At 39.8% G+C, this 25632-nt stretch overlaps 1 protein-coding gene across 1 annotated transcript; it reads right to left on the reverse strand.

Moving 5' to 3' along the window:
- Window positions 1-389: 389 nt before the first annotated feature.
- Window positions 390-24342, reverse strand: atp2a2b (ATPase sarcoplasmic/endoplasmic reticulum Ca2+ transporting 2b). The gene is made up of 23 exons (XM_051412702.1): window positions 23651-24342; window positions 23283-23300; window positions 23105-23187; window positions 20795-20899; window positions 18581-18719; window positions 10962-11042; window positions 10098-10183; window positions 9516-9671; window positions 9214-9355; window positions 8762-8928; window positions 6100-6188; window positions 5660-5762; window positions 5386-5517; window positions 5138-5257; window positions 4564-4782; window positions 4292-4415; window positions 3965-4176; window positions 3541-3761; window positions 3217-3419; window positions 2798-2883; window positions 2541-2674; window positions 2216-2333; window positions 390-2018 (listed from the first exon to the last, which is right to left on the reverse strand). Exons 1-23 carry the CDS (start codon window positions 23766-23768, stop codon window positions 1746-1748), a joined length of 3129 nt encoding a protein of 1042 aa, XP_051268662.1. The 5' UTR covers window positions 23769-24342; the 3' UTR covers window positions 390-1745.
- Window positions 24343-25632: the final 1290 nt, after the last annotated feature.

Consider the following 25632-nt stretch of genomic DNA (forward strand, 5'->3'; position numbering starts at 1 on the left):
ACCCAGGCTTCTACCCAAAAAACATGCTTTAGTCGGGGGTGTTTTTTTCTTTTTTTTTTTTTTTTACACATGGAGTTTTCCATACAAAACAATGCTTAAGGGGTATGACTGTATGGGCTCTGATCCAACACGTACTACCACAGTAGAGTATGGTAAAGCCCAGCACCAACTAACACCTCTAAATATTAAAGCCTGTAAGAGTCAAATATACACAGGATCTGTTTCTCTGTCGTGAATATCTCCTGCTCGTCAAGTTGTGCCAAGGACACTAAAGCATTCATATGTTTGAAATGAGTTGTATTCAAGTATTATATGCACATACAAAAACACTGGATATGAATAATGATGATAACCATTGGCCTCAATCATTAAAGAAAGACAGAAAACACTTTGATTCAAAGGGTTTATGAGTGTATTTTTCTTTGAAGTAAAAAACAACATTTTGGGTTCTTATTTGCAATCCAAGTTCATTTGGAGTTCATTTGGAGTACTCTCTGTATTAGTATTTTTCCTTAAGATTCAGACTATTACTGTCCTTTGAATCAAACACTATGGAGATGGTAATTGACTTACATCATCCCCACTTATATTCTGTCTCCAAAGCAAACCACGAATAAAGTTAGTGAGTGTCAAAAATCAATATAAACAAAATATATCCTTAAAAATGTTAGAGGGAAGGAACATTTTGTTCTGTTTTCTGCACAAGCAAATAGGGGCACACCTCAGATGTTACGCTTTAGCAATACCATTTAGGAAGAGCATCTAGAGATGAGCAAAAAAAATAAATCTTTTTATCATATTGAGGTAGCTGTGCTCTGCCCAGTGCAGAAAAACTGGCTTCTTTTCAAATCATTATAGTAAAAAAACCAAAACACATCCATGAATTGAATTTATATTCTAACATTAAAGAGGGGGGGGGCACACACAATTAAATTAGAAATGAGAAACCACATAGAGTTCATGCTTTGTCACAGGACATGCGGTTTTTGCTTTTTTCTGAATTCTTTTTCTTTTTTCTTTTGTTTAAGCGGAGCATTCAAACGTTCACTCCCAAACCTTTCCCCCGTCCTCGTCTGCCACACAGAGCTCGTCCTCTCTGAAAGAGTTTTGAGTATATACTGAAGACACAATGGTAAACATTGGAAAACAAAAACAAACAAAATCAAGGCGGTATGTCTAAGCCACGCTGGTCAAAAGATTTACAAAGCCATTAAAAAAAAAAGTTGCATAAAATTCAATCTCTGTACAGATCAACTGATTTATGATATCTTAAATTTTCTTTTCTTGAAGAGGGATGCTAAACAAAACAATTTGCAGTAGTGACATAAGACAAATGATATTTCCAAAATCATTAAAAATATCAACCTTAAAGGCAATATTGACAGTAAGAAAAAAAAAATGGCTGAAGTATATTTCGTTTTAAACCAGCAACAAAGTCCACAGCTACGGGAGTGATGGTCTTCTGACACTCGCGTTTAAAGCCTCACCCGTTCTCAGATCCTATTCCAACTCAAACCAGGTGACTTCTATACTTCTAATTATAACATTTTATATTATTTGTTACGTTTCATGTGTTAAAGTTGGTCCTTCTCATACACACACGGTACACACACACTAACTCTACAAACACGCACACACACGCTAGCTATGCACATTTAGGAAGGCAGAGAGGGGAGAGGGGAGAGGAAAGAGGGAGGTGATGGTGGTGGGAGGGGGTGGAAAAGTCGAGGTTGTGCTCAAGTCAGTCAGGACCAGAACATGTCGGCCATGTTAGTGTCGGAGCTGTAGATCCAGAGAACCAAGGGGAGGGAAATGGCCACGAAGGGCCAGGAGATGCCCTCCATACATGCAGACAGGAAGCAGCCTTTGGAGCTGGCAGGCTTCTCCAGTTCTTTACCGGGCTCCAGGTAGTTCCTGGCGGCAAACTTGAGAAACTCATCCAGTAGAATAACGGGCAGTGAGATCTTGAGCACCATCAGCCATTGTGTCAGGTTCAGAGGGGTGATCTGGAAGATGATCTGAACAGAAGCACACAAGACAGAAGTCAAACTGCAGTGCAGGCTGCGTGGTACACGTTCCAATTCCAACACGGCAGACTTCATCACCACTTTAGCTTCATATTTGGAAACAGAATAAATCATTCTCGTTTCTTTCTTTGTGCCCCCTCATTTCACAGTATCACATTCTGTGTCAAACTTAAAGAAATGTTTCTCACTGGAAGAGGCTCCACATAGAGGATGAGGAAGTGAAGGGACATGGAGAGGCAGATGGCTCCCAGTAGCCACACGTTCTCCCAGGGAGGCATCCTCAGCAGGGACTGGTTCTCTGACACACTGAGCAACAAAGACAAATGGACATATTTGTTAAAGTGTCACTCACTGACTTCAGACCAGGATGCTCCAATACAGACAGAAATTCAGAAATACTAGTACAGTTACAGTTAAAACTGTTTGGCTTGGAGCAAAAAAAACGTTGTTGTTGAGATCTGGAGTTAAAATAATATAAAAAAAAAAAATAATAATTGCCTTGCTCAAACTAACCTGTTCAGGGCATTGCACATCTCAATGGTGACCAGCACAGACAGGGCCATGGTCATAGGGTAAGGGGACTCAAACACCTTACAGTCCAGATCCTGGAAGTCTGGATTCTCTGGACCACACTGCAGGAAGTGGCTCTATAACAATTGGTAGAAGAAAAAAAAAAAACACAGGTTAAAGTTAACAACAGATTAAATTAAGTTTGTGTGTTGCAGTGTGCTTAATTAGCGTGATAGTGGTTGTTTGGCTATAATTCATACCAGCTGGTAAAAGGTGATCCTTGGACCATCCTCAGCAGCAACAAACCACCAGGCGGCAGCACCAACAGTGGCAGCACCCACATAACCTGGTGACGCAAATCCAAAAGACGTCATACATAGACACAGACACAGACACCTGGGTTCATAAGATGATGGCGAATTGCTATCAGATGTGAACACTTTAAAGAGACATTAACACTACTTTAACATTGTGCTAATGTGGCAGATTTGAGATAGCTAATTGCTAGCTTTTACAATGATTCGGTGGTAGTGCCAGAACATAAAAAACACCTGCTGCTGGTTGATGTTTCCTAAGGTTTTCCACAAATAAAAAGAAACAAAAGAATATCAGCAGGCATGTTTCATTAAATACTGGCTCATACTACTACTTAGGAGTGTCACATGCAGCAACTACTTACATCCAATAGCTAGGTATCTGAAGAAGAGCCATCCAGAGATGAGGGGCTCGCGGGCGTTACGTGGTGGCTTACTCATGATGTCCAAGTCTGGGGGGTTGAAGCCTAAAGCAGTGGCGGGCAAACCATCAGTCACCAGGTTGACCCAAAGCAGCTGGACAGGGATAAGGGCTTCAGGGAACCCCAGAGCTGCAGTCAGGAAGATGCTACACACAAAATAAGCATGATTAAGAAATGATGTGATGTTACAATACCGTGTGTGTATTTCAGAGGGACTGAGTTGTACAGGAAATGGAGTGAGTCTTTCTATAAACCAGTCTTCCTTACCAGACAACTTCGCCCACGTTTGAAGAGATGAGGTATCTGATGAACTGTTTCATGTTGTTATAAATGGCTCTGCCTTCCTCAACTGCAGCTACAATGGTCGAGAAGTTATCATCAGCCAGCACCATCTCTGAGGCGCTCTTCGCCACAGCTGTTCCTGAGCCCATGGCAATACCAATTTCAGCCTTCTTTAGAGCAGGAGCGTCGTTTACTCCATCACCAGTCTGAAGATAGAAAAAACAGGTGAAAACCAGGTCAGGAAATTAAAAGGGAAGACCAAATTTGATAATGAATGTCAGTATTTTACAGTGGATGACAAACGTTCCACTTGGATACCACTAATGGTTTTATTTCAAGATGATTTTGCTTTGGCGGAAATTTACATGGCTGATGTTTAAAATAAAATAAATCAGGACCTTTTTCTTACCATAGCTGTGATTTCATCATAAGACTGTAGAAACTCCACAATCTTGGATTTATGTGAAGGCTCAACACGGGCAAAGCAGCGGGCCTTGATCACAGCGTCTCTCTGCGCAGCAGGTGACAGATCATCAAACTCTCGGCCAGTGTACGCCATGCTGGAAACATCATCGTCTTCTCCAAAAATCCCAATACGTCTGCAGATGGCCACTGCCGTTCCTGAGATTCACACAAGAGCACATTAACTTTGTTTGACCATTTTCCTTCTGTGTGTAATGGTAAAATATTCTCTGTAATGATTTCTCTTTGAGCACTTGTGACTTTCTTTACATACCCTTGTTGTCTCCAGTGATCATAATTACTCGGATGCCTGCGAGACGGCAGAGTCTAATAGAAGCTGCTACCTCTGCCCTGGGAGGATCCAGCATACCCACACATCCAACGAATGTCAGATCAGTCTGGATTATGAAAGAAAAATAGATGCAACATTCAGACTATTTTGCTCATTCTCACATATCACTGTCAGATGCTGACAGCCAACAATGCCACAGCAGAGAAGGAACCTGGAAACTAACAGTGACAATGTCCATCTGCCCCACCTCTCACCTCATATTCAATAAAGCGGGTGGAGTCCTCAAACACCATCTCATCTTTGTTCATGAGGCTGTCTCGGGTGGCCAGAGCCAGGCAGCGCAGGGTATCCCTGCCAGTTCCATATTCCCTGATCACAGACATTAGCTTGTCTTTGATGCCAGGGGTCAAGGGCACCTTGTTACTGCCTACACGGATGTGTGTGCACCGGTCAATCACTCCCTCAGGGGCACCCTGTGAGTAGGCACAGACAGGAGGAGGATGATGCAAAAGAAAACACAAGACCGTATACAAAAGAAACATTTTCAATAAGCAAAATGATCATTTATTGAATAATTATTAATTTTTCTTATTTATTTTGTAACATTTGTAGGAAACCAATATTTGAAATATCTTTACTGATAAAAGACCCTCTCTAACATGACCATTATGGTACTATCAAGTTAATGAAACACAGCAGAAAAATAGAAGCTAATAGAAGAAAAAGCTGGTCAAACATATTTTGTGACACCAGTGATATCATGTTTTTTATGTCATAGCCTTGGACAATTCAGAGCCTACAGTAATTCTCGATTTGTCCATTTCTTACCTTTACAAACATCTTGCCAACAGAGGAACGGGCTTTATTAGGAGTGCAATACACAGACATGGACTTCCTGTCTCTGGAAAATTCCAAGGTAAACTCTTTCTTCATCAGCTGCTTGATCACCTAAAGACAAGATAAAACACAAAGGCAGTTGCCTATTAACAGTTTCTCTTTCTGCATTTCTGCATTATTTGTTTCATCTTATTTAAATGAAGTAAAGAAAAGGGTGAAAACAACTGAAGTTTACATACAGAATTACAGGCGTTGGCTCTCTCAATCTTGGACAGGCCTTTAACATCTGTATCGAATACGTTCATCTTCTCCACCAGACATGTGAGAGCCGTCTCTGTGGCCTCACCCACCTTCTCATAGACGCCTTTGGTCTGGACACAGACAGAAAAAAGAAAAGAAATATTAATTTAGTCAATCTTTATCAGAAAATGTTAAACAAAACTTGAAGGCATTGTCGACTGAGCAACATTGGCACTTAAGGATTATGAGCCAGTTAACAGATTCATTACCAACCTCATTAAAGTCCAGTGAGGAATCATTACAGAGAGCACAGATAGAGGCCAGCTCCACCAAGGCATCATACTGGGAACATTTGACTGGTTTGCCATCATTGAACCTAAACAAACACATGTTGAGAACCACATTGTGTAAATCAAAGCATTTTCACATTGTCTTAGAAGGATCTCTTCCAAGTAGGTACGTCCTGATCAAGTTTTTTTTTTTTAGTGCCTGAGCCATTCAGAATCATTTAATATTGAGTGTCTGCCAATAGAGTCCCGATCTGATACATACAAACAAAATAAAATTAATGTATGTATGTATGTATGTATGTATGTATACACACACACACACACACACACACCCACACCCACACCAGAGTTTACACTTCACAAGTATGGATTTATTTTATTATAAATACATAATTTTCATCTTATAGCACACTCAATACTCACACTTCCCCATCCGGAGCATATGTAGAGCCAGTTATAGTGAATTCCTTTAATGAACAGTGATCACTCTCTGCCCGATCAATGATAAACATCTAGGAACAAACATCATAGAGACAAACCATTAGTACTCAATATTCACACAAAACACCTGTTGCCTCTGTGGGCAAAAGCCTTCTGACACAAATGTTTCACAAAATGTTTGTGCCACATTATAAGTTCTGCATGTATTCCATTATATACACAGACACTGCATCCAGCAGGTGGCAGCAGACTACAAGAAAGAAACCTTTATATCATGAGGCCACTTTAACATAGAACAGAGTAGAATAATGAAATACTGAGCTAAAGCAGACACTTGGTACTCTGGTGGGGAGGGTCCATAAATGTCATCTAACAGCAAGGCAGACACAGAATTCCTCTGTGTGCAGTCACACCACATGAATACACTGTATGAAAGTGAATCACTCGAAGGCGGAAATAGTTTGACCTTGAGTATCCAAACCCTTGGGTAAGGAGATTGGTTATAGTGTCTGGTTTATTGAGGATCTTCAGAAAATTGGAATATTGTGGAATAAAGGGTTTTCAATTGAAAGTACAAGGAAGGAATTTTATTAACCAAAAAAAATAGTTGTACTTTGTTCAACATCCAATTATAAGAGGCTGTCCATTTTTCCAAGACAAGGACATTTTGATATCAGCAACTAAGGCTGAGAAAAAAGCAAAGTGACAAAAACTTACTTAACTACCAAGGCTGTCAAGGGTATGCTATTAACTCACATATAATGGATTCTTACATAAAAAGCACCACATTTGCCAAATAATGAGAGGGGCAGGGCAAAGATACAATATCTGAATAAAAATGATGAGCTGGTATTATGGCTGCATTCCCCTCAGGCACCTGCAAGACTATAAAAAGTGGTGATGTAAGTGGCGGCCCGACCCAAAGCACAAGAGCAAGTAAGGAATTAAAGAGAAATATTCAGTCACTCAGGGCAACAGATAAATCATAGTACTGCCCTATTCGGACAGAGGTGGGTTGGATGTTGATGCTGATACGTCAAGCAAAAGCTTCTTTATCAAATAGCCAGGAATAGCATCCTATGATTACCAAAATGATGCCTTTTCAAATTGCTAAACATAATTTTGACTTTGAAATTGTGCAGGATGAGCAAGGCCAGAAGACACAGAAAGGAGAGAGAGAGAGAGAGAGAGAGAGAGAGAGAGAGAGAGAGAGAGAGAGAGAGAGAGAGAGAGAAGAGAATCTTTCAACACAAGGTCAGTTATGCAACTCTACTGCTGGTTCTGCTGCAAGTGACTAACTACTGCATACTGATCAGCATGCTGTCTGAACAAAAAGGGGGAGGAGAGTGGAATGAGGAGGGAAGAAAGGAGACCAACAAGAAAAAGGGCTGAGGAACGGCACTGAGAAAGATGGAGGGAGAAATGTAAAAAAAAAAAAAAAAAATGTATGGGAATGGAAAGGAATGAGCTGGAAAGCAACACAAGGAAAATCATAAACACATTGTAAGGCCTATTTTAGCCTTACAATGTGTTTATGATTTTATGAGTAAATCGTAAATAGATAATAGCTGATATGGCCTGAACTTGCTTATTCATGCTCATAGGGGATGGAAAATAAATACATAAACAACATGTACACAGGCAGGCAGAGATGAAATAAGACTCAAAAGTACAACCAAATCCTTCATTATCCGTTATTAGCCATTCAACGTCAGCAGCAGTGCGCAGTGCTCAATAAATCCCTACTGTCAGCAAAAGACTGTCGGGGTTGCTTTATTGCTCAGTGAAAAGTTTACACATGAAAAGTTCTCAGATGTCAAAGTAGCCAGCCCTTGCTATCTCCATGTATGGCAACTGTTTTAAAATTCTACTTATTTTTGGACTTCTCACATTTTTCTTCCAGTTTGAAATGACCAATTCCTTAAGCTCTGCAGACCTTGTCACCGCTAACTGTGCTGTTGCCCTGGGAAGGATGCAGACATGTACACTGCCATCAGTGACACGTGGTATGCCAAACTTGGATTAATAGAACTTGAATAGTCATTGTTGTGCTCATGACAATTTTTGGTATCTAAAAATTTGGTCAGAGTCCAAAAAAGGTTTGAAGACAAAGCTTTTAAGACATGGATCACTGAGTTTGATCACTGGCAGCTTTAGCTCCAAAAGGCCCACTGAGTCTTCTGTTTAAATATAATGGTCTGCTGCGTAAATATTTTACCCCAGGCAATTTATTCGGAGGTACAAAAAGAACACTAATTTCACCCGAGCCATTCGCAATTAACTTTCAATCAACTCATCCAGTGTGTTAGATAAGCTAACACTGTCAACATTTTAGATGAAGTGAGCTGACTGCTGAAGCCAACACAACCTTAATTTGCTGTGAGGCTGTGAATTATTGTTCAACATCTTCTGACTGGTTTCCACACAGACTATGACTGCCAAAGCTAGCTAACTAGATTGGCCCCTTCAAAAATAAGTTCAACCATCAATGCAATGCTTTCTTTTTCTAGATTATGGTGTGGGTTTAAATGAGATTTATGAATAAATTCATGAAATTATCAAAAGAATCCACTATCAATCTTTTGCTGAAAGTAGAGGTTTCAAGTTTCTTCTCTGTCTCTTCCACTGTTCACTCTTCTCTTACCCTACACACAGACATCTGATTGGTGGTCAGTGTGCCAGTCTTGTCAGAACAGATGACAGATGTACAGCCAAGGGTCTCCACAGAGGGTAAACTGCGGACAATGGCATTCTTCTTGGCCATGCGGCGTGTCCCTAAAGCCAGGCAAGTAGTGATGACAGCAGGCAGACCTGGGGAGAAATAGCAACAGAACCACAGAGGAAAAAGAGGATTAAGACATACGGGAGACAAGATAAGAGGTTACACAAAGAAACGGAAACAGCAATTAATATACATTTATTTACTCAAGTGATGAAAGTGCTATCCTTTATCCCTGTATCATGAAGTATGAAAAAACAAAGTATGATTTTGAAAGCAACTGTTCCAGCAGTCTGCATAATGGAACAGCAGCTGAACCTCTCATTGCAGCAAGCATGTCAAGGACATGGCTGCACGTTTCTAGCTCCCCAGCTTACCCTCAGGGATAGCAGCAACTGCCAAAGCCACAGCAATCTTGAAGTAGTAGACCGCGCCTCGGATCCATGAGCCACCATGGACGGGATCATTGAAATGTCCAATATTGATGATCCACACAGCAATGCAGATCAGTGTAATAACCTTGAATTAAAACAAATTATTATTTATTATATTCACAAATGTATTAACATTTATTTATTACATATTGACAGTAATCAATTAATCATATAGAAATAGCTATGGTTGTTTTTATTCTTTTTAAAATAGACAAAAAAGCAAAATAATGGAACCTAACAATTACCTTGGATAGTTGCTGTCCGAACTCGTCCAGCTTCTGCTGCAGTGGTGTGCGCTCCTGCTCTGTTGATGCCATCTCATCTCGGATTTTGCCAATCTCTGTGTTTCCACCTGTGGCCACCACTACACCAACAGCCTTACCAGCTGCAATGTTGGTGCCCTGTGGTGGAGGAGTAGTGAAAGGCAGACATTAAAAATAAAATTACACATTAAGATTCAGGGCATAGGGGTAAAACTAGTTTAACAACTTTGCTGAAACGTGTCACAAAGACACAAAGAGGAGATTCAATATTCAACAAGTGTCAGCATGCAGCAAATTTTAGAAATAGTGGAAGCTGCCATGGAAGCAAATCCGAGAATTTATTTTGTTGATGAATGGACTCCTTAGCTGTTCAGACATACACTGTTATTGCGTGTTCTCTTGTATGTATGAGATGGAAAAAGCAAAGCTAAATATATAATTCAATATTTTCGAAAATATATGTGAAGAGGGAAGTGGAAAATCGCTACCTTCTTAGGTGTAGTCTGACGCAAATAAGTGTAAAACAATACTGAACAGATTAAAATGGTCTTGTGAGTCACTCACAGAAAACAGCATGTTCTTCTTGTCCTGGTTGACAGCACGTGGGTCAGGCACTGGATCAGTGTGTTTGATCACAGACACAGACTCTCCTGCAGGAAGAGTGAACAAAAGCTATGAAAGAGGGAAGTGGTTATAGAGTTTCTACAAGTTTTAGTCGTGATGCTTGGATGACACTTTAGGCAGATATGTGTAGAAAAGGCTTTGCAGCTGACTGAGCAGGCCTGACAATTATCAAATACAGCACTGCCACTGCCTTTCAAACCCCATATCTGATGTGAGTTTGCACTGTGTGTGTCTCTCTGCGTGTAATCAGCTGTGCAAGGTCTGCACTGTTCTGATGGAGTAAGGCAGGGAGCATTTGACAAGCGGTATGGCCATGAATGGGGAAGGGAAGAGAAGAGAAAAACAGCTGAAACACTAAAATATCCCTTGGAATTTGCTACCAATTAAGGCAGCAGAGCAAGACAAGAGACTTAAGGACTTAATTCACATAAACCTCTTCTCTCGTGCGTTATACATCCTTCAATATTGTCCTCTTGCAATCTTTTCCATCTACATCAGTGTCCAATTACCCATGCACAGATTCATCCATTTACTTACATCGCTCAATTCTTTTTCTTTTGGTACGAACTGAGCAGCCATGACAACAGGGTGTAATGAGGGCATGTGAGTCAGAAGGAAGGGGAAATTACTTATTCTTGCTCTCTGTCTGGGTTGATCAAAAGAGGTGAGTTGCTATAGGGGAAATATACGAAATGTATAATCATGCGTAATGGCGGAGGACACATACATGAACTGCAAAATGCTCACACAGTCTCACACAGACACAAAAAAGGAGCTGAACAATTTATCATTTGTTTTTTTTACCTGTAAGAATTGATTGGTCTACCCTCAGTGTGGTTGACTTGATAGAAGACAGCCTGATGTCTGCAGGCACTTTATCGCCAACTGTGGACAGAAACAAAAAAAGCACAGGAGACACTTTAGTATCTCTTCACAATTAAAAACAATCTGTAAATGGCACTGACTACAGGTGGATGGATACTTTTTACAATACAAGTGCTAAAAGCAGGTGAGTGGTGTTTAGATTTAATGTAAATGTCCTAAATGTAAAAGACACCTCTAAAATTAAAGCATTTTATCAGAACAAAGAGACCATGCTTTTAGATAAATGCAATAAACAAACAAAAATTACCACACACAGACACTAAGTATTGGAAATACAATCAACAGACGTGTTATCCCAACTCATGCTCCTTGGGAGTAATAAAATAATCAAACTCAAGTTATTTGTTGGAGAGAGGCTGGGGGAAAGTCATGCATTCAAAAATTATTAATGTTCCACTCAACTTCTGCACAGGACACAAATAGATTGCTGCTCATTCTTTCCACTAACACATGGCTTAAGCAATGCCCAGTAAAATAAATGTAAAATGTAAATATACACCAAATTCCAAGTGTTTCCTCTGTAGAAAGCAGATAAGTACCATTAAAGTCACTGATATTTATAAGCTTTACTTAAAAAAGGCAACAATCTTTGTAGATTTCACACACATTTTTTGTCTGATCTGGACAGCTAAAAAGTACTGATAATGAACCCCTCGGCTTTGTGATTTAACTGGGGGAAAAAAAGGAGTATTTAAAAGTAAGACCGTGCTTCGCATTCAGATCTCTGAGCTAACCTTTGCAAAGCATGTCTATGGGATGAGGCTATAAATACAAACATGCAATGTATTATCTATTGAATGGTCAGATTGATGAAGAATCAACAAATATAACCAGAGAAAATGCAATGTAATTTAAAGGAGTCTGTAAAGTACATTAAAGTCATGTAACTATTAAGTTATCGGTATAATAATGTACCATTACATTAAGAGTATGGGCCAATTAAGGGTCCCCATAGCACCAAAAATTGATGGGTGACATTTAAATGAATTTCTAGAGCACAATGGAAAAATGCCACTTTTGCACCCAAGTGAAATATTACCTTCAGCTTACAGTAAGATATCACAAAGTCTGAAAGGGTGATGGTAAAAGCAATATAAAGCTGTGACCCAGAGGCTCTTAAGAGATCCCTCTGTGGACAGTGCAGAGTGGTGACAGACATGTAAACCAACCCTTGGGCCTCTGCAGTGCCCTTCTGAGTAGAGAGGAAGAGAAGGGGGAAGGAGGAGAGGAGAGAATGGGAAGAGGGATTAGATGAGTCCAGCAAAAACACACGTCCAAAAATGGGAAAACTATTTTGATCAGTTGCAAACGTGCTGCTGGATTTGGGGGAGGGGGAATGATAAAAACTTCTGTTTTAAGCAAGGAGAATCCGCTCTTCGTCATATGGGTTTAAATAAAGACAGTGTGTCCTTGCACACAGACTGTTCATTCATTTCCCCCATTCTCATAAGTTTGTGACCGATTTTAGCCACTAATAGAGAGACTGAAGCAAGGAAATTCTACTCAAGAACTAAGTAACCAATAAAACAAACACACAACTGAATTGTTTCATATCTTGCTTATTCACTATACCAATAATCAATGTTATTACTGTAAATGCACTATAACATGTGGCAATAGTGAGTGATAATGCTCCTGGACTATACCAGCTGCACTACCAAATTTGGTCCTCCACTTGACTCGAGGCTGTCAAAACCACTTCATCACCTGCATGCCTTCAAACTAGATCCCTCTTAACTGACAGGAGATAGTGAAGGAGATGAACAAGCATAGCATGAAGGAGGACAAAAAGGAGATGAGGAACTGCAGCCACTGGAAATATTAAAGACTCAAAGCCCTATGGGAAGGTTCCTACAAAAAGTCACTAATTGGAAAATCTCTTACCTTGATAATAATAGCGTAACACCCCCCCCTATTTACCATATTATACTGTGAATAAGGTCACAGTAAGTAGTTTATCCCACTTTCACAGGCAATGAAAATAGTTTAGTAGAAATAAGACAAGATATTACTTACTATGGCCTTTTAAATTAAACCATTAAAACAAAGGTATGTTGTAATTGTAATTTCCACCAGCATATTGTGTTCAGTGTCTGGACAAACCCATTTATCCTGGCAATAAAGAAACTATCCCAATCATTCACTGGTCAATAATTATTAGATAAGCTTGAGTTGCAATTCGCAATATCCCTGAAGTTACTGTTACAGTTTATTAATGTTGCTACACGTCATTTGGCACACAATGAATACTGTTATTAAGCTATTTTTTTTCCAGAAATTTGCTGCAGTGACCCAAAATGTGCAGCTGTTTCAACTTAGGAGTGACATTATCTTCCCTTTGATCTTACATCACATGCTCTTTTTTTTAGCTCTTATGTTGCTGAGAAAGAGTAGACAGCCTCCGGGATAAGGACCTTTCTTTCTCCCATGTGAACAAAGGATTTTAACCATGTTATCTGCTCCCTAGAGTGAGGGACAAATGTCAGTCTGCATACAGTTGAGTGATAACACCCCATCAGCTTACAAAGACCCAAGTTGTTTTCATACCCTATCCAGGGTCTGTATCTTTACCTTTCCTCCCTTACACTAACCATGGTCGACACCCCCCACCAATGGGATTGAGACCCTCAAGTCTTGCAGCGAACCATACTAATAAAACAAAGTCTTTTGGATTTCAGTTATAGTACAAAGCACCCAACTATTCATCATGGGGGGTCCAGTCAATATTTAAAGGTCTTAAGGGGGTTGTATATTTTCTCTCCCAGTGACTGGGTGCTCCCTGATATGCTAGCACGTAGGCTTGCAGCCTCCTGAGACCCTCTTGAGGTCCTCCAGGCCTCAAGAGACTACTTCACTCCCCTTATGAATGGAAAAATCACAAGACCAAACCTTAACATACACAAACATACATGACACTGTGCATTTCATATAATATTTATGTGTTCTGATAACGGAACAATACATGCAAGAGGAAAAGGAAAAAAGCAAAGAGCATGGATAAGTGCAATAGACTGTCAGCAGAGGACAGGCAGAAACAAATAGCTTGGGTGATGACAATAGACAGACTATCCTAGACCATTAAACACAAGAGAGGAAATCTGGCGATGTGGCCACATGGTGCACAAATTATTTATCAAATTGAATCTGTAATGCTTCTAAACGTGTCTTCCTGTCTGCTGCCTCTCAGGGCAAGACAACATTAGTAGTGAACACTGCCCTCAAACTGTGGTTAAGATAAAATCACATAGAGGTGATCAGTCTCACATATAATCAATAATACACATAATATACCGAGCTGCGTACAGCCAGCAAGAATGAATAAGGGAAGCAAGAAAGTTGAAAAAAAGGACATTTTATTCCTTATGTACAGGATGTTGTTGCTACATGGGTCTAGGCCATCACTTTGGCAACGGACTAAGAAGCTCTTGCCCATTAAGGAGTTGCAAGGTAAAACAAAAGAGAGCAAGAATCAAAGAATTGTCACTGTTGCGTGAGTAGAGCTCTGGCAGTATTCACTGAGGGTTTTAAATTAAACCTTCTAATACTTAAGACACAAAACAGTTTATGAATGGCTCAACTACTTGTCATGGTCCAGCATGTAAAGAAACCCTTTCTGACAATCAACGCAAAAAGAGGGAAAGTGAACTTAACCAGACTGAAGGAGATTTCATGTTTATGTAAGCCATACATTAAGTAACAATAAGATGGGTGTGGTAACGGGAGTACGGGCTAGGTCCATTTAAATTCCAAGGTTATGAACAATTTCTTTCCCTCTAACTGACAAGATTGGTGCTGCCAATAAAAGAGTATTTCTTTTGGCATTTACAAAGCGACCCTTAATTTAGCAGAAGCAGCCCACTTCCTCCAGAAGCAACGACAGGAAACCCTGCTTGGACTATCTTTTTAGCGTCTTACAATAAAAACAGCCCTCTGTGTCCTGTGCTCACTTACCACAAACTTTATCAGCCACAATGCTAGCTGTGGCTACATTAATATACATCAGATGTGTGAATTAGGACAGGGAAAACAATACCAGCCATACCTGCTCACAGCTGCTAATCAGAATACACCAAAGGCCACCACATTGACATCTCATCTAAAAATATTTTCCCTGAGCGGTGCCTGCGCTACCACTAGTTAGATCCATTTCTGTTATGCTGGTAGCTCAGAACTATGTCACTGATGCAAAAGGGGCCAGGTGTGTCACTTGATGCTCTGCCCAGACAGACGACAAAAGCGATATGAATGAATCATACTCAATTCATACTGCAGCAAAACAAAGTGTTTGCACACAGCCAAAACACAAAACTCTGACAAGTAAGCAAACACTGCAGGGAAAATACGTTTCAGAAAAAGGTCTTTGCTAGCCTTTGAGACAAGACAGTGGATGTCCACTGGACAGTTGAGACAGCAGTTTTTTAGATCTGAATTACTCTTCAGGAGGGAGACAGGAGTGTATGTGTGGCTGGGAGTGGAGGAATGGGCATAACTATCACTTTCTACCCAAAAGGACTGGAGAAAAAAAAAAAAGCATATTATAAACATAGAACAAGACACATAACCATACAAATCCACACAGCACACAGAGTTCCATTAACCACTTAACAACAAATGCTCTGACGGAGCATCTGAGATTGTGTGGCAAAATTATAACAGCTCTAGATCTAAAAGTACTCAGAGGTTATAAACCACATGCCTGATCTGACAAGACACTTGTCTTGCAGCCTGGCATTACACTCATACATCATCAACTCTCATGCTGCAACTCGTTGGTGGAGTAGTTGGTGTCCCTGACGCTGCTAACACAAACACGCGCACACATAGCTCTTTGGCTAAGTAAATGCAACTATGGTAGCTTTTATAGATACTGCTCATTTCACTTTGTGACAGATCCATACCGTGCAACTTAACCCTGTTAATCAACTCCATCCTCATTACTTATGTGACCTCAGAGGCCCATCTATCAGTTTTAGAGCCATATTTATGCGAACAGCTTGCTGCCGTACACAGTAAATCACATGGCTATAAGTGTGTATATAAACCATTCAGACTGGCTTGTTTGATTCAGCTACTGTCCCACTAAAACATTGAAGTTGGCAGGTTGAATGATCTAGATGACTGAGTGAGGCACAACAGTTGCAGCAGCACAAATAGTGGTTCTATTGGGGTTATGACATAAAACAATGTCTGAAGTGTTAAAGAATGTCAAGTACAGCAATCAATGCTGAGATCAATTCCTGTCAGATGGGGACGAGATGAGGAGGATACAGTGGCCACATCATCACTGAGACTGTAGAACGGAGGCAATAAAAACTGAGCATTACCTAAAGCTGGTGTCAGGAACATGACAGTAGAGTTGAATGACTCAGTACAGTGATTTTGCAATGTTATACCGTGCTGCAGTATATGATTTGTCCTGTTAGACAGGCCTCCTCAACTAAGAGAGTATTTTATCATTACATTTAGCAATATCATTACCACACAGTATTTTGTGGTACATAACTAAACTTAAATGCAAGCTTCAATACTGTAAATACTGTATACACATGCTGACGTTTGTAACTTGTGAAGTAGACCAAACCACAATAGCTCCAACCTTCACTTTCAGTAATCAATAAGCAGAAGCAGAAAATGTATCGTACAATTTATATTGGTTTTATTTATGGTCAATTGTTGAAGGCATTTAATATGTTTCAGAAAACAGACATTCAGCTAGCTGTGTAGCAGCTGCAGTAGATAGCTAGTCACTAGCTATGATGCCATGCCAGGCAATTATATAAGTGCTGATTATGGTTTTGACCCAAATGATGCCTCAAGTCTTCATAGAAAAAGGGTGAACTATTCAAAAGATAACTAAAATTCTGCACTAAAAATCCTGTCAGTATGAGAATTAAAAGGATGATTTTAGCAGACTCAAGTTAGACTGTATTTAAATAAACATTTGTGCCAGATACAGCATCGACTCTATAAAGCAATGAAACCACACTGGAATCCACAACCATTTCTTCTAGCTTCTGACAAGATTATAAAATCTGTGACCATACTCCATTAACCTTTGCTTTGGAATAAAAAAAAACAATCTAACGGAAAAGCCACATAATTAACAGAAACATAATAAGGATGAAAGAAACAACAACAAAATAAATACAAGAGGAAAGATAAAAGGCAGAAAGAGGCCCACTGAGAAAGACAAAACAAGAGAAATGAGGAGCAGTGACGCAAAAGGCATAAACATATGTGGCCCTATCCAAGCTGAGGCTGGCCAAGAAAAGAAGATGTTGGGGAACAGATTGGATCTCTGCTCTTGTATTGCATAACTCTTAACTTACTTGGAACTACCATTATTCTGAAATTGTCAGGGGGGATGAACAGGATGAGGGATCAGCTGTGTGTCTGTGTGTGTTTAAAACTGTAAAGTGTACGTCATAACACTGTTGATGTTTACAGGATTGATGACCAGTGTTATTCGTACTCTAACAGTCACCAACAGCATCTGCATGTCGAGATACAGTCATTGATCCATCATCTATTCTTTTTTTTTTGGATAAAAAACACCAGTACCAGATGATTATCAGATGAAACAAATACAACATATGTGAACATATTTGCTTAATCATTTGAAAACTTAGCCATACTTGATCAAAGAGCAATGTTTGCTGAAAAAAAAATTGTATAAACTGGTCTGGTGACCCATTCATAATCATCTTAACAAGCCAGCTACTAATACAAGCCAACCAATAGGAAATGATGTTCTGTTAGAAAAGCATGGTAGAGATTCAGTCCCACAAGGAGCCAACAAGAATAAATCAAATGCATTTCTTCTAGCTATAAACTAGATGATACTGTGCAAAATGCTTTAGCCAACACGTTATCTGTATTTTGCAGCATATGAATGGTTTGAATCCTCTGAACTTTTTGCATATAAGGTGAAGGATAAATGGAAAAAGATTATAGGCAATAATCCATAATAAATCTGAATTTTTGTTTATATTGAGTATCTTTTGAGCGTAACTTAATGTTGTTGCCGATCTACCCATGTGCTATCATGACAACTTACAAGCAAGTGAGAACAATCAGCATCAGAATGCATCCTGTCCATGAGTGCATGACTAGAGCTTTTATGCTATATGTGTTCTCTGTTGCAGTATTCACCGGCAGGCGGGCATGCAAATAAACAGGACCACCTTGTTTCCACCTGGGTCACGATTTTCCTTTTTTGGCTTTGAAGAATTCTTTTCCACCCTGTGACAAAATGCTGCTTCCTTTCCCAGTGTGGTGGCTATCTATTTTTTCCATTTGACTGTCCCTGGGGTCTCTCAAAAAAGGTGCATACTGCTGTTTGTGCAGGCATATCTATTCAAACTGTTTACCATTGAACTCATCCATCTTAAAATGGAAAGCCCTGGGCATGCTGTGGGTGCGCAGTCTCAAAAATTAAGGAGGATGCACGACCATGTGTTGCCTTGACTTTCGGCGAACGCACTCTCCTGCTGGGGACACTGCAACCAGCATAAAAGGCTTAATACTTTTAATCTTACCTGCTACCTCCACGATGTCCCCAGGCACAATGTCCCTGGCCTTGATTCTCTGGACACTCTTCCTATCCTGGCGGTACACCTTCCCCATCTCTGGCTCATACTCTTTAAGTGCTTCAATGGCATTTTCTGCATTTCGCTCCTGAACAGTAGAAATGGGGGACATTTTTTTTTAAAAAACAAGTACATTTCACAGAAACCCCTAGCATTTCACAGGACCTGGGTGATAAGGAAGATGGAAACGGAGCACCTTCTCAGATTTGCTGCTTCAGATAGAGCACTGTTATTCAAAGTAGACTGGTGAGAATCTAATCTTTACATATGCAAAGTGACAAATAAAAAATAAACTACATGCACACAACCAGTGGTCTAAGATAGACAATGGAGGAGAATTGTGTAAACACTTGGACATGTTGTAAAATGCTGGAAAAAAGGAAAAATATTTTGTTTTAGTCACATGGTTTTCTTTTCAGATATGAAACAAGACATCTTACCCCAACAGTGAAACTCATCTACACAAATGTGTGTCAATTATAATGGCGTTTTTACTTCAGATTCCCCAAATGTTTCCTTCTTGCCTGCTCAGTTCCTTCGTAATCATTCTTCACTTGCACTTTTCTGTTAGTGCTGACTTTACCTTGTCTGACTGATTGCTCTCAGATTGGACAGTTTTAGTGGCAGCTCCCAGCCTGTCTGGCAGGCAGGCAGCACTCAACGAGACATGGTAAGACAGGGCACACTACCTCAAGACATTAAGGTCTTTTGTAAAGGATAGCAGGGGACAACAAAGACACAGAGCCATTAAAATGGCTGCCAGTAAAGGTGAGGGTTTAGGTTACCATCAATTATTCTGAATTCAAAGGAAAACAATCCCAATTTCAAAATAGGTAGGGACATATAAATATGAACCAAAAAAGCAGCAGATACAGCCTCTTCCACATCTCCAACATTCATAGAGGCTTTGTTTGCATAAACAAAGGCCAACAACTAGCCACTTCACAACTCCCCATTTACAAAAGCCTTAACAGAGCCTTCAATAAAGATTGTGTTTACGATACAATAAAGCAGAGACCCCACAAACTACCTAAGTGTCTTATTTGACCAACTATACAGTGGTTTGATTTACAATCATGGGGATTCTTCTTGAAATAAGTTTATTAGACTTTTATCCCAGGAGACACTCCCAAGATAAATAAAAGATATTTATAAGTCTGTATGGGCCAAGAAAGGTCTTAATGTCTGTGCAAAACAAGCAACTAGCTGTTATAGTTGCATGAACATCTAAACCAACAAAAGCGACAATTGGGATACATTGAACAGGACACGTCTGAAGGTAGGTACTACCTAACACTGGGTAATATAAGGCAGGTATAAGGTAATTGATACATGGCCACTTAAAATATGGCATTCAATAATTTGATTGATCATGTGTTACTCAATGACTTATTGTTAGGCTGTTCCACATAGGATATCCCATGGCAATTAAATCTGCCCTGAACTGTTTTTTGGGTGCATTAATCTAACACTATTAGGAGCCAAAATACCTATCTATTATTACTGACTCCAGGGTGACATGATTTCATCGGAAATGGTGCCAGAGGGACATAAAAAGAAAAAGAAAAGATAATTAGTTTTTCTGCGTGTCCAGATGAGTGACTCCAACCACAACGGTTTTGCTTCCTGCCTATAATTAAGGTGTATGTTGACAAATCAATACTGCTTCTCAAAGGAACTGACACTGTAAATCCTTAGGGAATGCCAAGACTGGGCAGGCACATATACACAAAGAGGCATAAAAATACCTCCTCACACATGCCATATAAAACAACCACTTTCTCCTGTTACACCTGAAGACTAAATGTTGCCTTGCTCACTTAAAGGACACGAACCAGGGTTTCCCTGAGAGGGTAGATTAATAATATTTTTTTGCCCCAGCTATATTGAGCTATCACTATTACATAATAAGTTTGCTATGATGAAACAACTGGCAAAGCAGGGTCAGGTAGCATAATTCCAGCGCTCCTCATCTTTTCAGCATTAAAGTGGCACATCTGCAATCACTCCTATTTAGGAGTTACACTTGGACAAAACCCCCTGAGCTAAGTTACTTCCTAAGCAAAGCTCACATAAAAATTAAATATTAGTATTCAGAAAGGTACATTTACAAGGTTTTTTAAATAACCCATACTAAGGTAGATTTGTAAATGTGATGTTTACCTGCCAGACTCCGACAATAGCATTTGCTATGAGAATAAGTAGGATAACAAAAGGCTCCACAAAGGCTGTAACGGTTTCTTCTCCCTCTTCAAACCAGGCCAGTACCTACACAGAAAACATAGAAAAAGAAATGAACAACAATTAAATACACCACAAATGACAATTAATATGAAACACGCTCTGTTTACCATAGGTTAACTTTAGTATTTCCTCTTTTCCACACACCTTAATAGCAGGGAAAGTTTTACCAGAACCCCACTCTGACTTTTACATATTTGGCACAATGATTTTAAAGGGGACATATTATGTAAAACAAACTTTTTAATCGATTGATTATGTACATTTGGGACTCTGGAGGGCCTATCAGAAGGCAAAGTGTGAACACAGATGACTCAGATGATAAAGCAGTTAATGTTGACTTCGCAGGGCGTGTCACGTCACATTCCCTGAATGTCTCGTTGAGTGCTTCCCAAAAACTGTTGCTGAATGGGGGAGCAGTACCAACTCCAACTGTCCGTGGCAAGATGGCAGAGGAAGAAACTAAGTATTTTTAAGAATTTATGCTTTGTTTTTCATTGTTTGTGTAACGCTAGCAAATGCTAACTGCTGTTAACTGCTTGCTATCTAACAATCATTTAATAATTCATAATATATATCAAGCCAGCTTCTGCCAGAAGGAACCGAGCCAAGTGTGTTACAAAGTCATGTCAGAGAGATGGAGAGCGTAGCGTAACTACTTAGTCCTCTTTTAGAATCTGTGCCAGGAGTGAAGTATGTCAAACAAAATGCCAACGGCTCTGTATCTTCTACTCCAACCTATTTAAGCACGACCAATCAAACATCAAATTTAATTTCTAAGTGTCTATCAAACATTGTTGCATAACTGAATATATAAGTCTAACAACTGTTTGTATATAACTTTGTAGTCCAAACGTTATCATGCTGAAATAAATTTCAATATGTCTGCATGTGCTTGTGTTATTGAGAGCAAGCGGTCTACTACAGCCAGTGATTTATAAGCTTTGTGGGCATAGCTGGCTGTCATCAGCATGCCTTGGTTGACTGATGATATTCTCAGCCAGTCGGCAAACAGCCAATCCTAGTAGTATGAGGCCCTTGGGATAGTTAACACTGTGCCACACAAACTATACAGGGCACTGACACTCACTAGTGACAAGAACACAAGAATCACAGGTTATGTTTGTTCATTTATGAAACTGTTATTCATGACAACATGAATAATGGACATCAAAGTAATGTTGAGAGTTTTAGTCGTCACTAGTTTGTAATGGTATGTTAACACCAGGAAATTCAATCAACAGAGAGACATATGGACCTCTCCGGTGACATCCAGTTTCACTTTAACAGCCAAAGGAAAGCACGCTGCTCATTCCAACAACATGCCACATGATCATCAAGTCACATAACTATCTGTTCCCAGATTAACAACATGTCAGCGTTATGTGCTAACATAATCTCTCTGAAACAACAGGTTCATAGAGGATGGGATGACTTATGATTTGCTTCAAGAGCAAAAACATGCATGCATTGACATATAATACCTTAACATAGAATCGGGAAAGAAAATTATCATCTGGGTTGTGTCACCAGACAGATTCTGGGCACCTTTCTTCTCCACTTTTTGCTAAGCTATGATCTGCACTGAATCAATCAGAAAAGTACTGTATACACTTTGTAGGATGACAGTCGTGCTGAGAACATAAAAAAGACCCCAGTGAACTCATCACTAAAAGGGTGAAAAGAAACATGGTGGTGGAGATGAAAACAGCAGAATGACATGTTTTATTATTTTATCTTCCCATAAACAACGGATGTTCTGTCACAGAGGGAATACAGCAGGCTCTTGTATTTAAGATCTCACTTCTTTAGCACTAAATACCCAATCTTAACTCAACTTTATCTTGAGTTGAGTGTTGAACGCAACCGCATGAGTGTGTCACAACCTACTCACAGACTTTTACTACTACACAAGAGTCCATTCGTATACAACTGAGATTAAAACCGCTGTTTTTTTCTCATCTACATTGCTGAATTAATTAATTTTTTGACCAAATCAGAGTTGGTGATTGTTTGAACAGTGGAGAGACTAACAAACACAGTTTTGGTGAGTTTTATTTTGTTTCTGTCAACTTGAGAACATAGTAAAGGAGGTATAGCACTTGGCTGTATGTGAGAGCAAACATCAAGTATGAGCAATTTATTGTACCAAGACAATACTATCTGGTTTATATTGATTGAATGAACCCCCAAACAAACCTTTACAGCTAATAACATACGTGTTATACTTACAAAGGATATGCAGGCAGCAAGTAAAAGGATCCTCACAAGCAAATCTTCAAACTGTTCAACCACTAGTTCCCATAGGGATTTACCTGGAAAACAAGGGTTTAATTTAAAAAAATGAATGCCAATGTTTCCCTTTAGATTGACATATTAGAAATGAGAGTTTCCACATTTGTCCACTTACCCTCCTCAGCTGGCAATTCTGCAGATCATCACAACCATTCAGACCGCAGACAAAAGAGAGATGGACAGGGAGTAAAAGGTCAGTATTTGATATACAATATTAGCATAACGTTTTAACAGCAGAGACGCAAAACCCCACAGATATCACCTTATAATAGGGCTGATGTAACATTAATTGTTCACTAAGTAAGTTTCAGCTAGCTTTCCAGTATTTCAACACGCAGACAGTAACGTGACGTCGCCAACCCCCCTTTATGTTCGGTATGTCGTCCGTTACAAATCGGCAGCCACGGGCCACATACATGACACAGGGAAAGCAACGTTGTGGCTACTTGTTTTTATACAAACTGGTGTTACCCAGCTCCTTACCGTTTGGTCCATACTGCTCCCGTTGTTTCTTCACTTGCTCTAAACTCAGACCTGTGCTTTCATTCACGTTAAAAAAGCTGTAAACTTCTTCGACCGTCTTTGTGTGTGCGTTGTCCATGGTGAACGGCCACTTGAGGACACCGCTTGTTTCGCCCTGTTGGTCCCAACCTCAACCCGTCACGGTTCTCTCCTCCTGTTTGAGGTCACCCTGGCACAAAAAATACCTGGCAATGTTGTTAGAGCAAGAGTCCACGGTGCTGGCTGTTACCGGTTAATTAGCTATGACACTGGACAGCGCGTCGGACAGGTGCCTGTGGCTTTAGAGTGAACGAGTTAGCGGCTCCGGAGCTAACGGATTGCTAACAGGCTACAGCTAGCTAACGTTAACTGTTGGGCTCCTCTGGCTCCGCTTGAATTCGCCGGCTGTGCTCCGCTAGCCTTCGTGTGAGACCTTGAATGAACAACTCATATCAACAGCGCAGCCTCGATTGGATGTTTCAATATCTTCCTCTTTTAAAAAAAAAAACAAAAAAACAAAAAACCGACTTCCAGAATGAATCTGTCTAAAGAGATCATTTAAACATGTGGCTAAGTTGCAGCTCTGCTCCCCTCGCCCGCTCTGCCTGTGTGTTGCGGAATCACTAGAATCCTCATCGGAACCAATCGCGTTTGTCCGCTGCAGCTCTCGCGTGCGTCGAATGCGGTGTTCGGTGTCCGCATGTGGAATCAGCTCATTGGTTGGAGACACCGGAAATCCTACTCTCTCTCTCTCTCTCTCTCTCTCTCTCTCTCTCTCTCTCTCTCTCTCTCACTCCACAACGACCATGGACGACGACGCGGTGTGTCATAGATAATAGACATATATATATATATTTATTTAGAGAGAGAGATAGGCTATACAGTACTGTGCAATGTTCTAATCTACATCCTGCATTCTGTTTAATGGCGTCTCCAAAGGTTTCATTCATTCATATATTTTTTTTCTCTATCGTCAAAGTATTTCTGCTCTGCTCTTATGCATAGGCTACAAAACGATACCAATGCACAAATGAGTGATCAGCACTGTATCCAGACAAGGTCGCGGAAGTCTCCTGTAGGGATCTGTGATGGATTGACGACAGTTTTTGTAAACCGTTCTCCTTGGCTTGTATCCAAGACATTATTGACTGATTTAGAGACCACTGACACTTGCCGCAGAGATGACACTATTATCTGTTTTGAGCACAATACGAATGGGGAAATATGCTCAAATTTCATTTATATGTATTTTTTATTATACATTTATGTAAAATTAAACATGTAACATTTTAGTTGATCATGAGATTGTAGTATAATCCCCCTGGCAATGTAAATAGTGTCAGCTGTCTTCAATTTCAATCTGTAATGTGGTCCATATAAAATTGAAGAATTGAGATTACTCTTTGTAGTTTCTGTAATCACAAAATATCTGTGTTGTTTTTTTACACATATATTGAACCATGACTGGTTTCCTGATGAAAAATACAAGTAAAGACTTATGTTAATAAACTATATTGATAACGATATCAGTTTTAATATCGTATGTTTGTCAGTGTCATTGGAGTATCGTGAAAGGAATCCCATTCTCTGTCAGACGGACAGGACAGAGCAACAGTGTCAGTGATATAAGACAGTTCTTATCATTTGCTCTGTGGCCTTTTATCATGGTGTCAGACAGAATTTATCTGTTAAAGTAGTGCCAAGAGTTGTCTTTGCAATGATACCATACAGTCAAATTAGGCAGTGACATGTCACTTTTTGCACTGGGACAATGTGGAAATACGAAGAAATTATACCTCATATACTGAAAGCAGTCAAAAATATTTTATCCTAGTGCAGACGTTCCTTGCTTGGCTCTAACGCTTACCTAATAGGTAACAAAAAGAATCCTTTAAGCAGTTAAAATCCCTACAGACGATGAGATATCCTGTGTGAGATGGTTTCTGTCTTTTGCAGCCTACACT

This window comes from Dicentrarchus labrax, unplaced genomic scaffold (genome assembly GCF_905237075.1).
Source record: "Dicentrarchus labrax unplaced genomic scaffold, dlabrax2021, whole genome shotgun sequence".
In the NCBI taxonomy this organism is placed as follows: Eukaryota; Metazoa; Chordata; class Actinopteri; family Moronidae; genus Dicentrarchus; species Dicentrarchus labrax.

Excerpts from the sequence above, each read along its gene's own strand:
- atp2a2b (XM_051412702.1), bottom strand. The coding sequence starts at position 23,768 with ATGGACAACGCACACACAAAGACGGTCGAAGAAGTTTACAGCTTTTTT. Across the intron at positions 6,189-8,761 it reads ATCAGATGTCTGTGTGTAGG|ATGTTTATCATTGATCGGGC; the intron begins GTAAGAGAAGAG and ends GTTTGTTCCTAG. Across the intron at positions 2,884-3,216 it reads CAGATACCTAGCTATTGGAT|GTTATGTGGGTGCTGCCACT; the intron begins GTAAGTAGTTGC and ends TTGCGTCACCAG.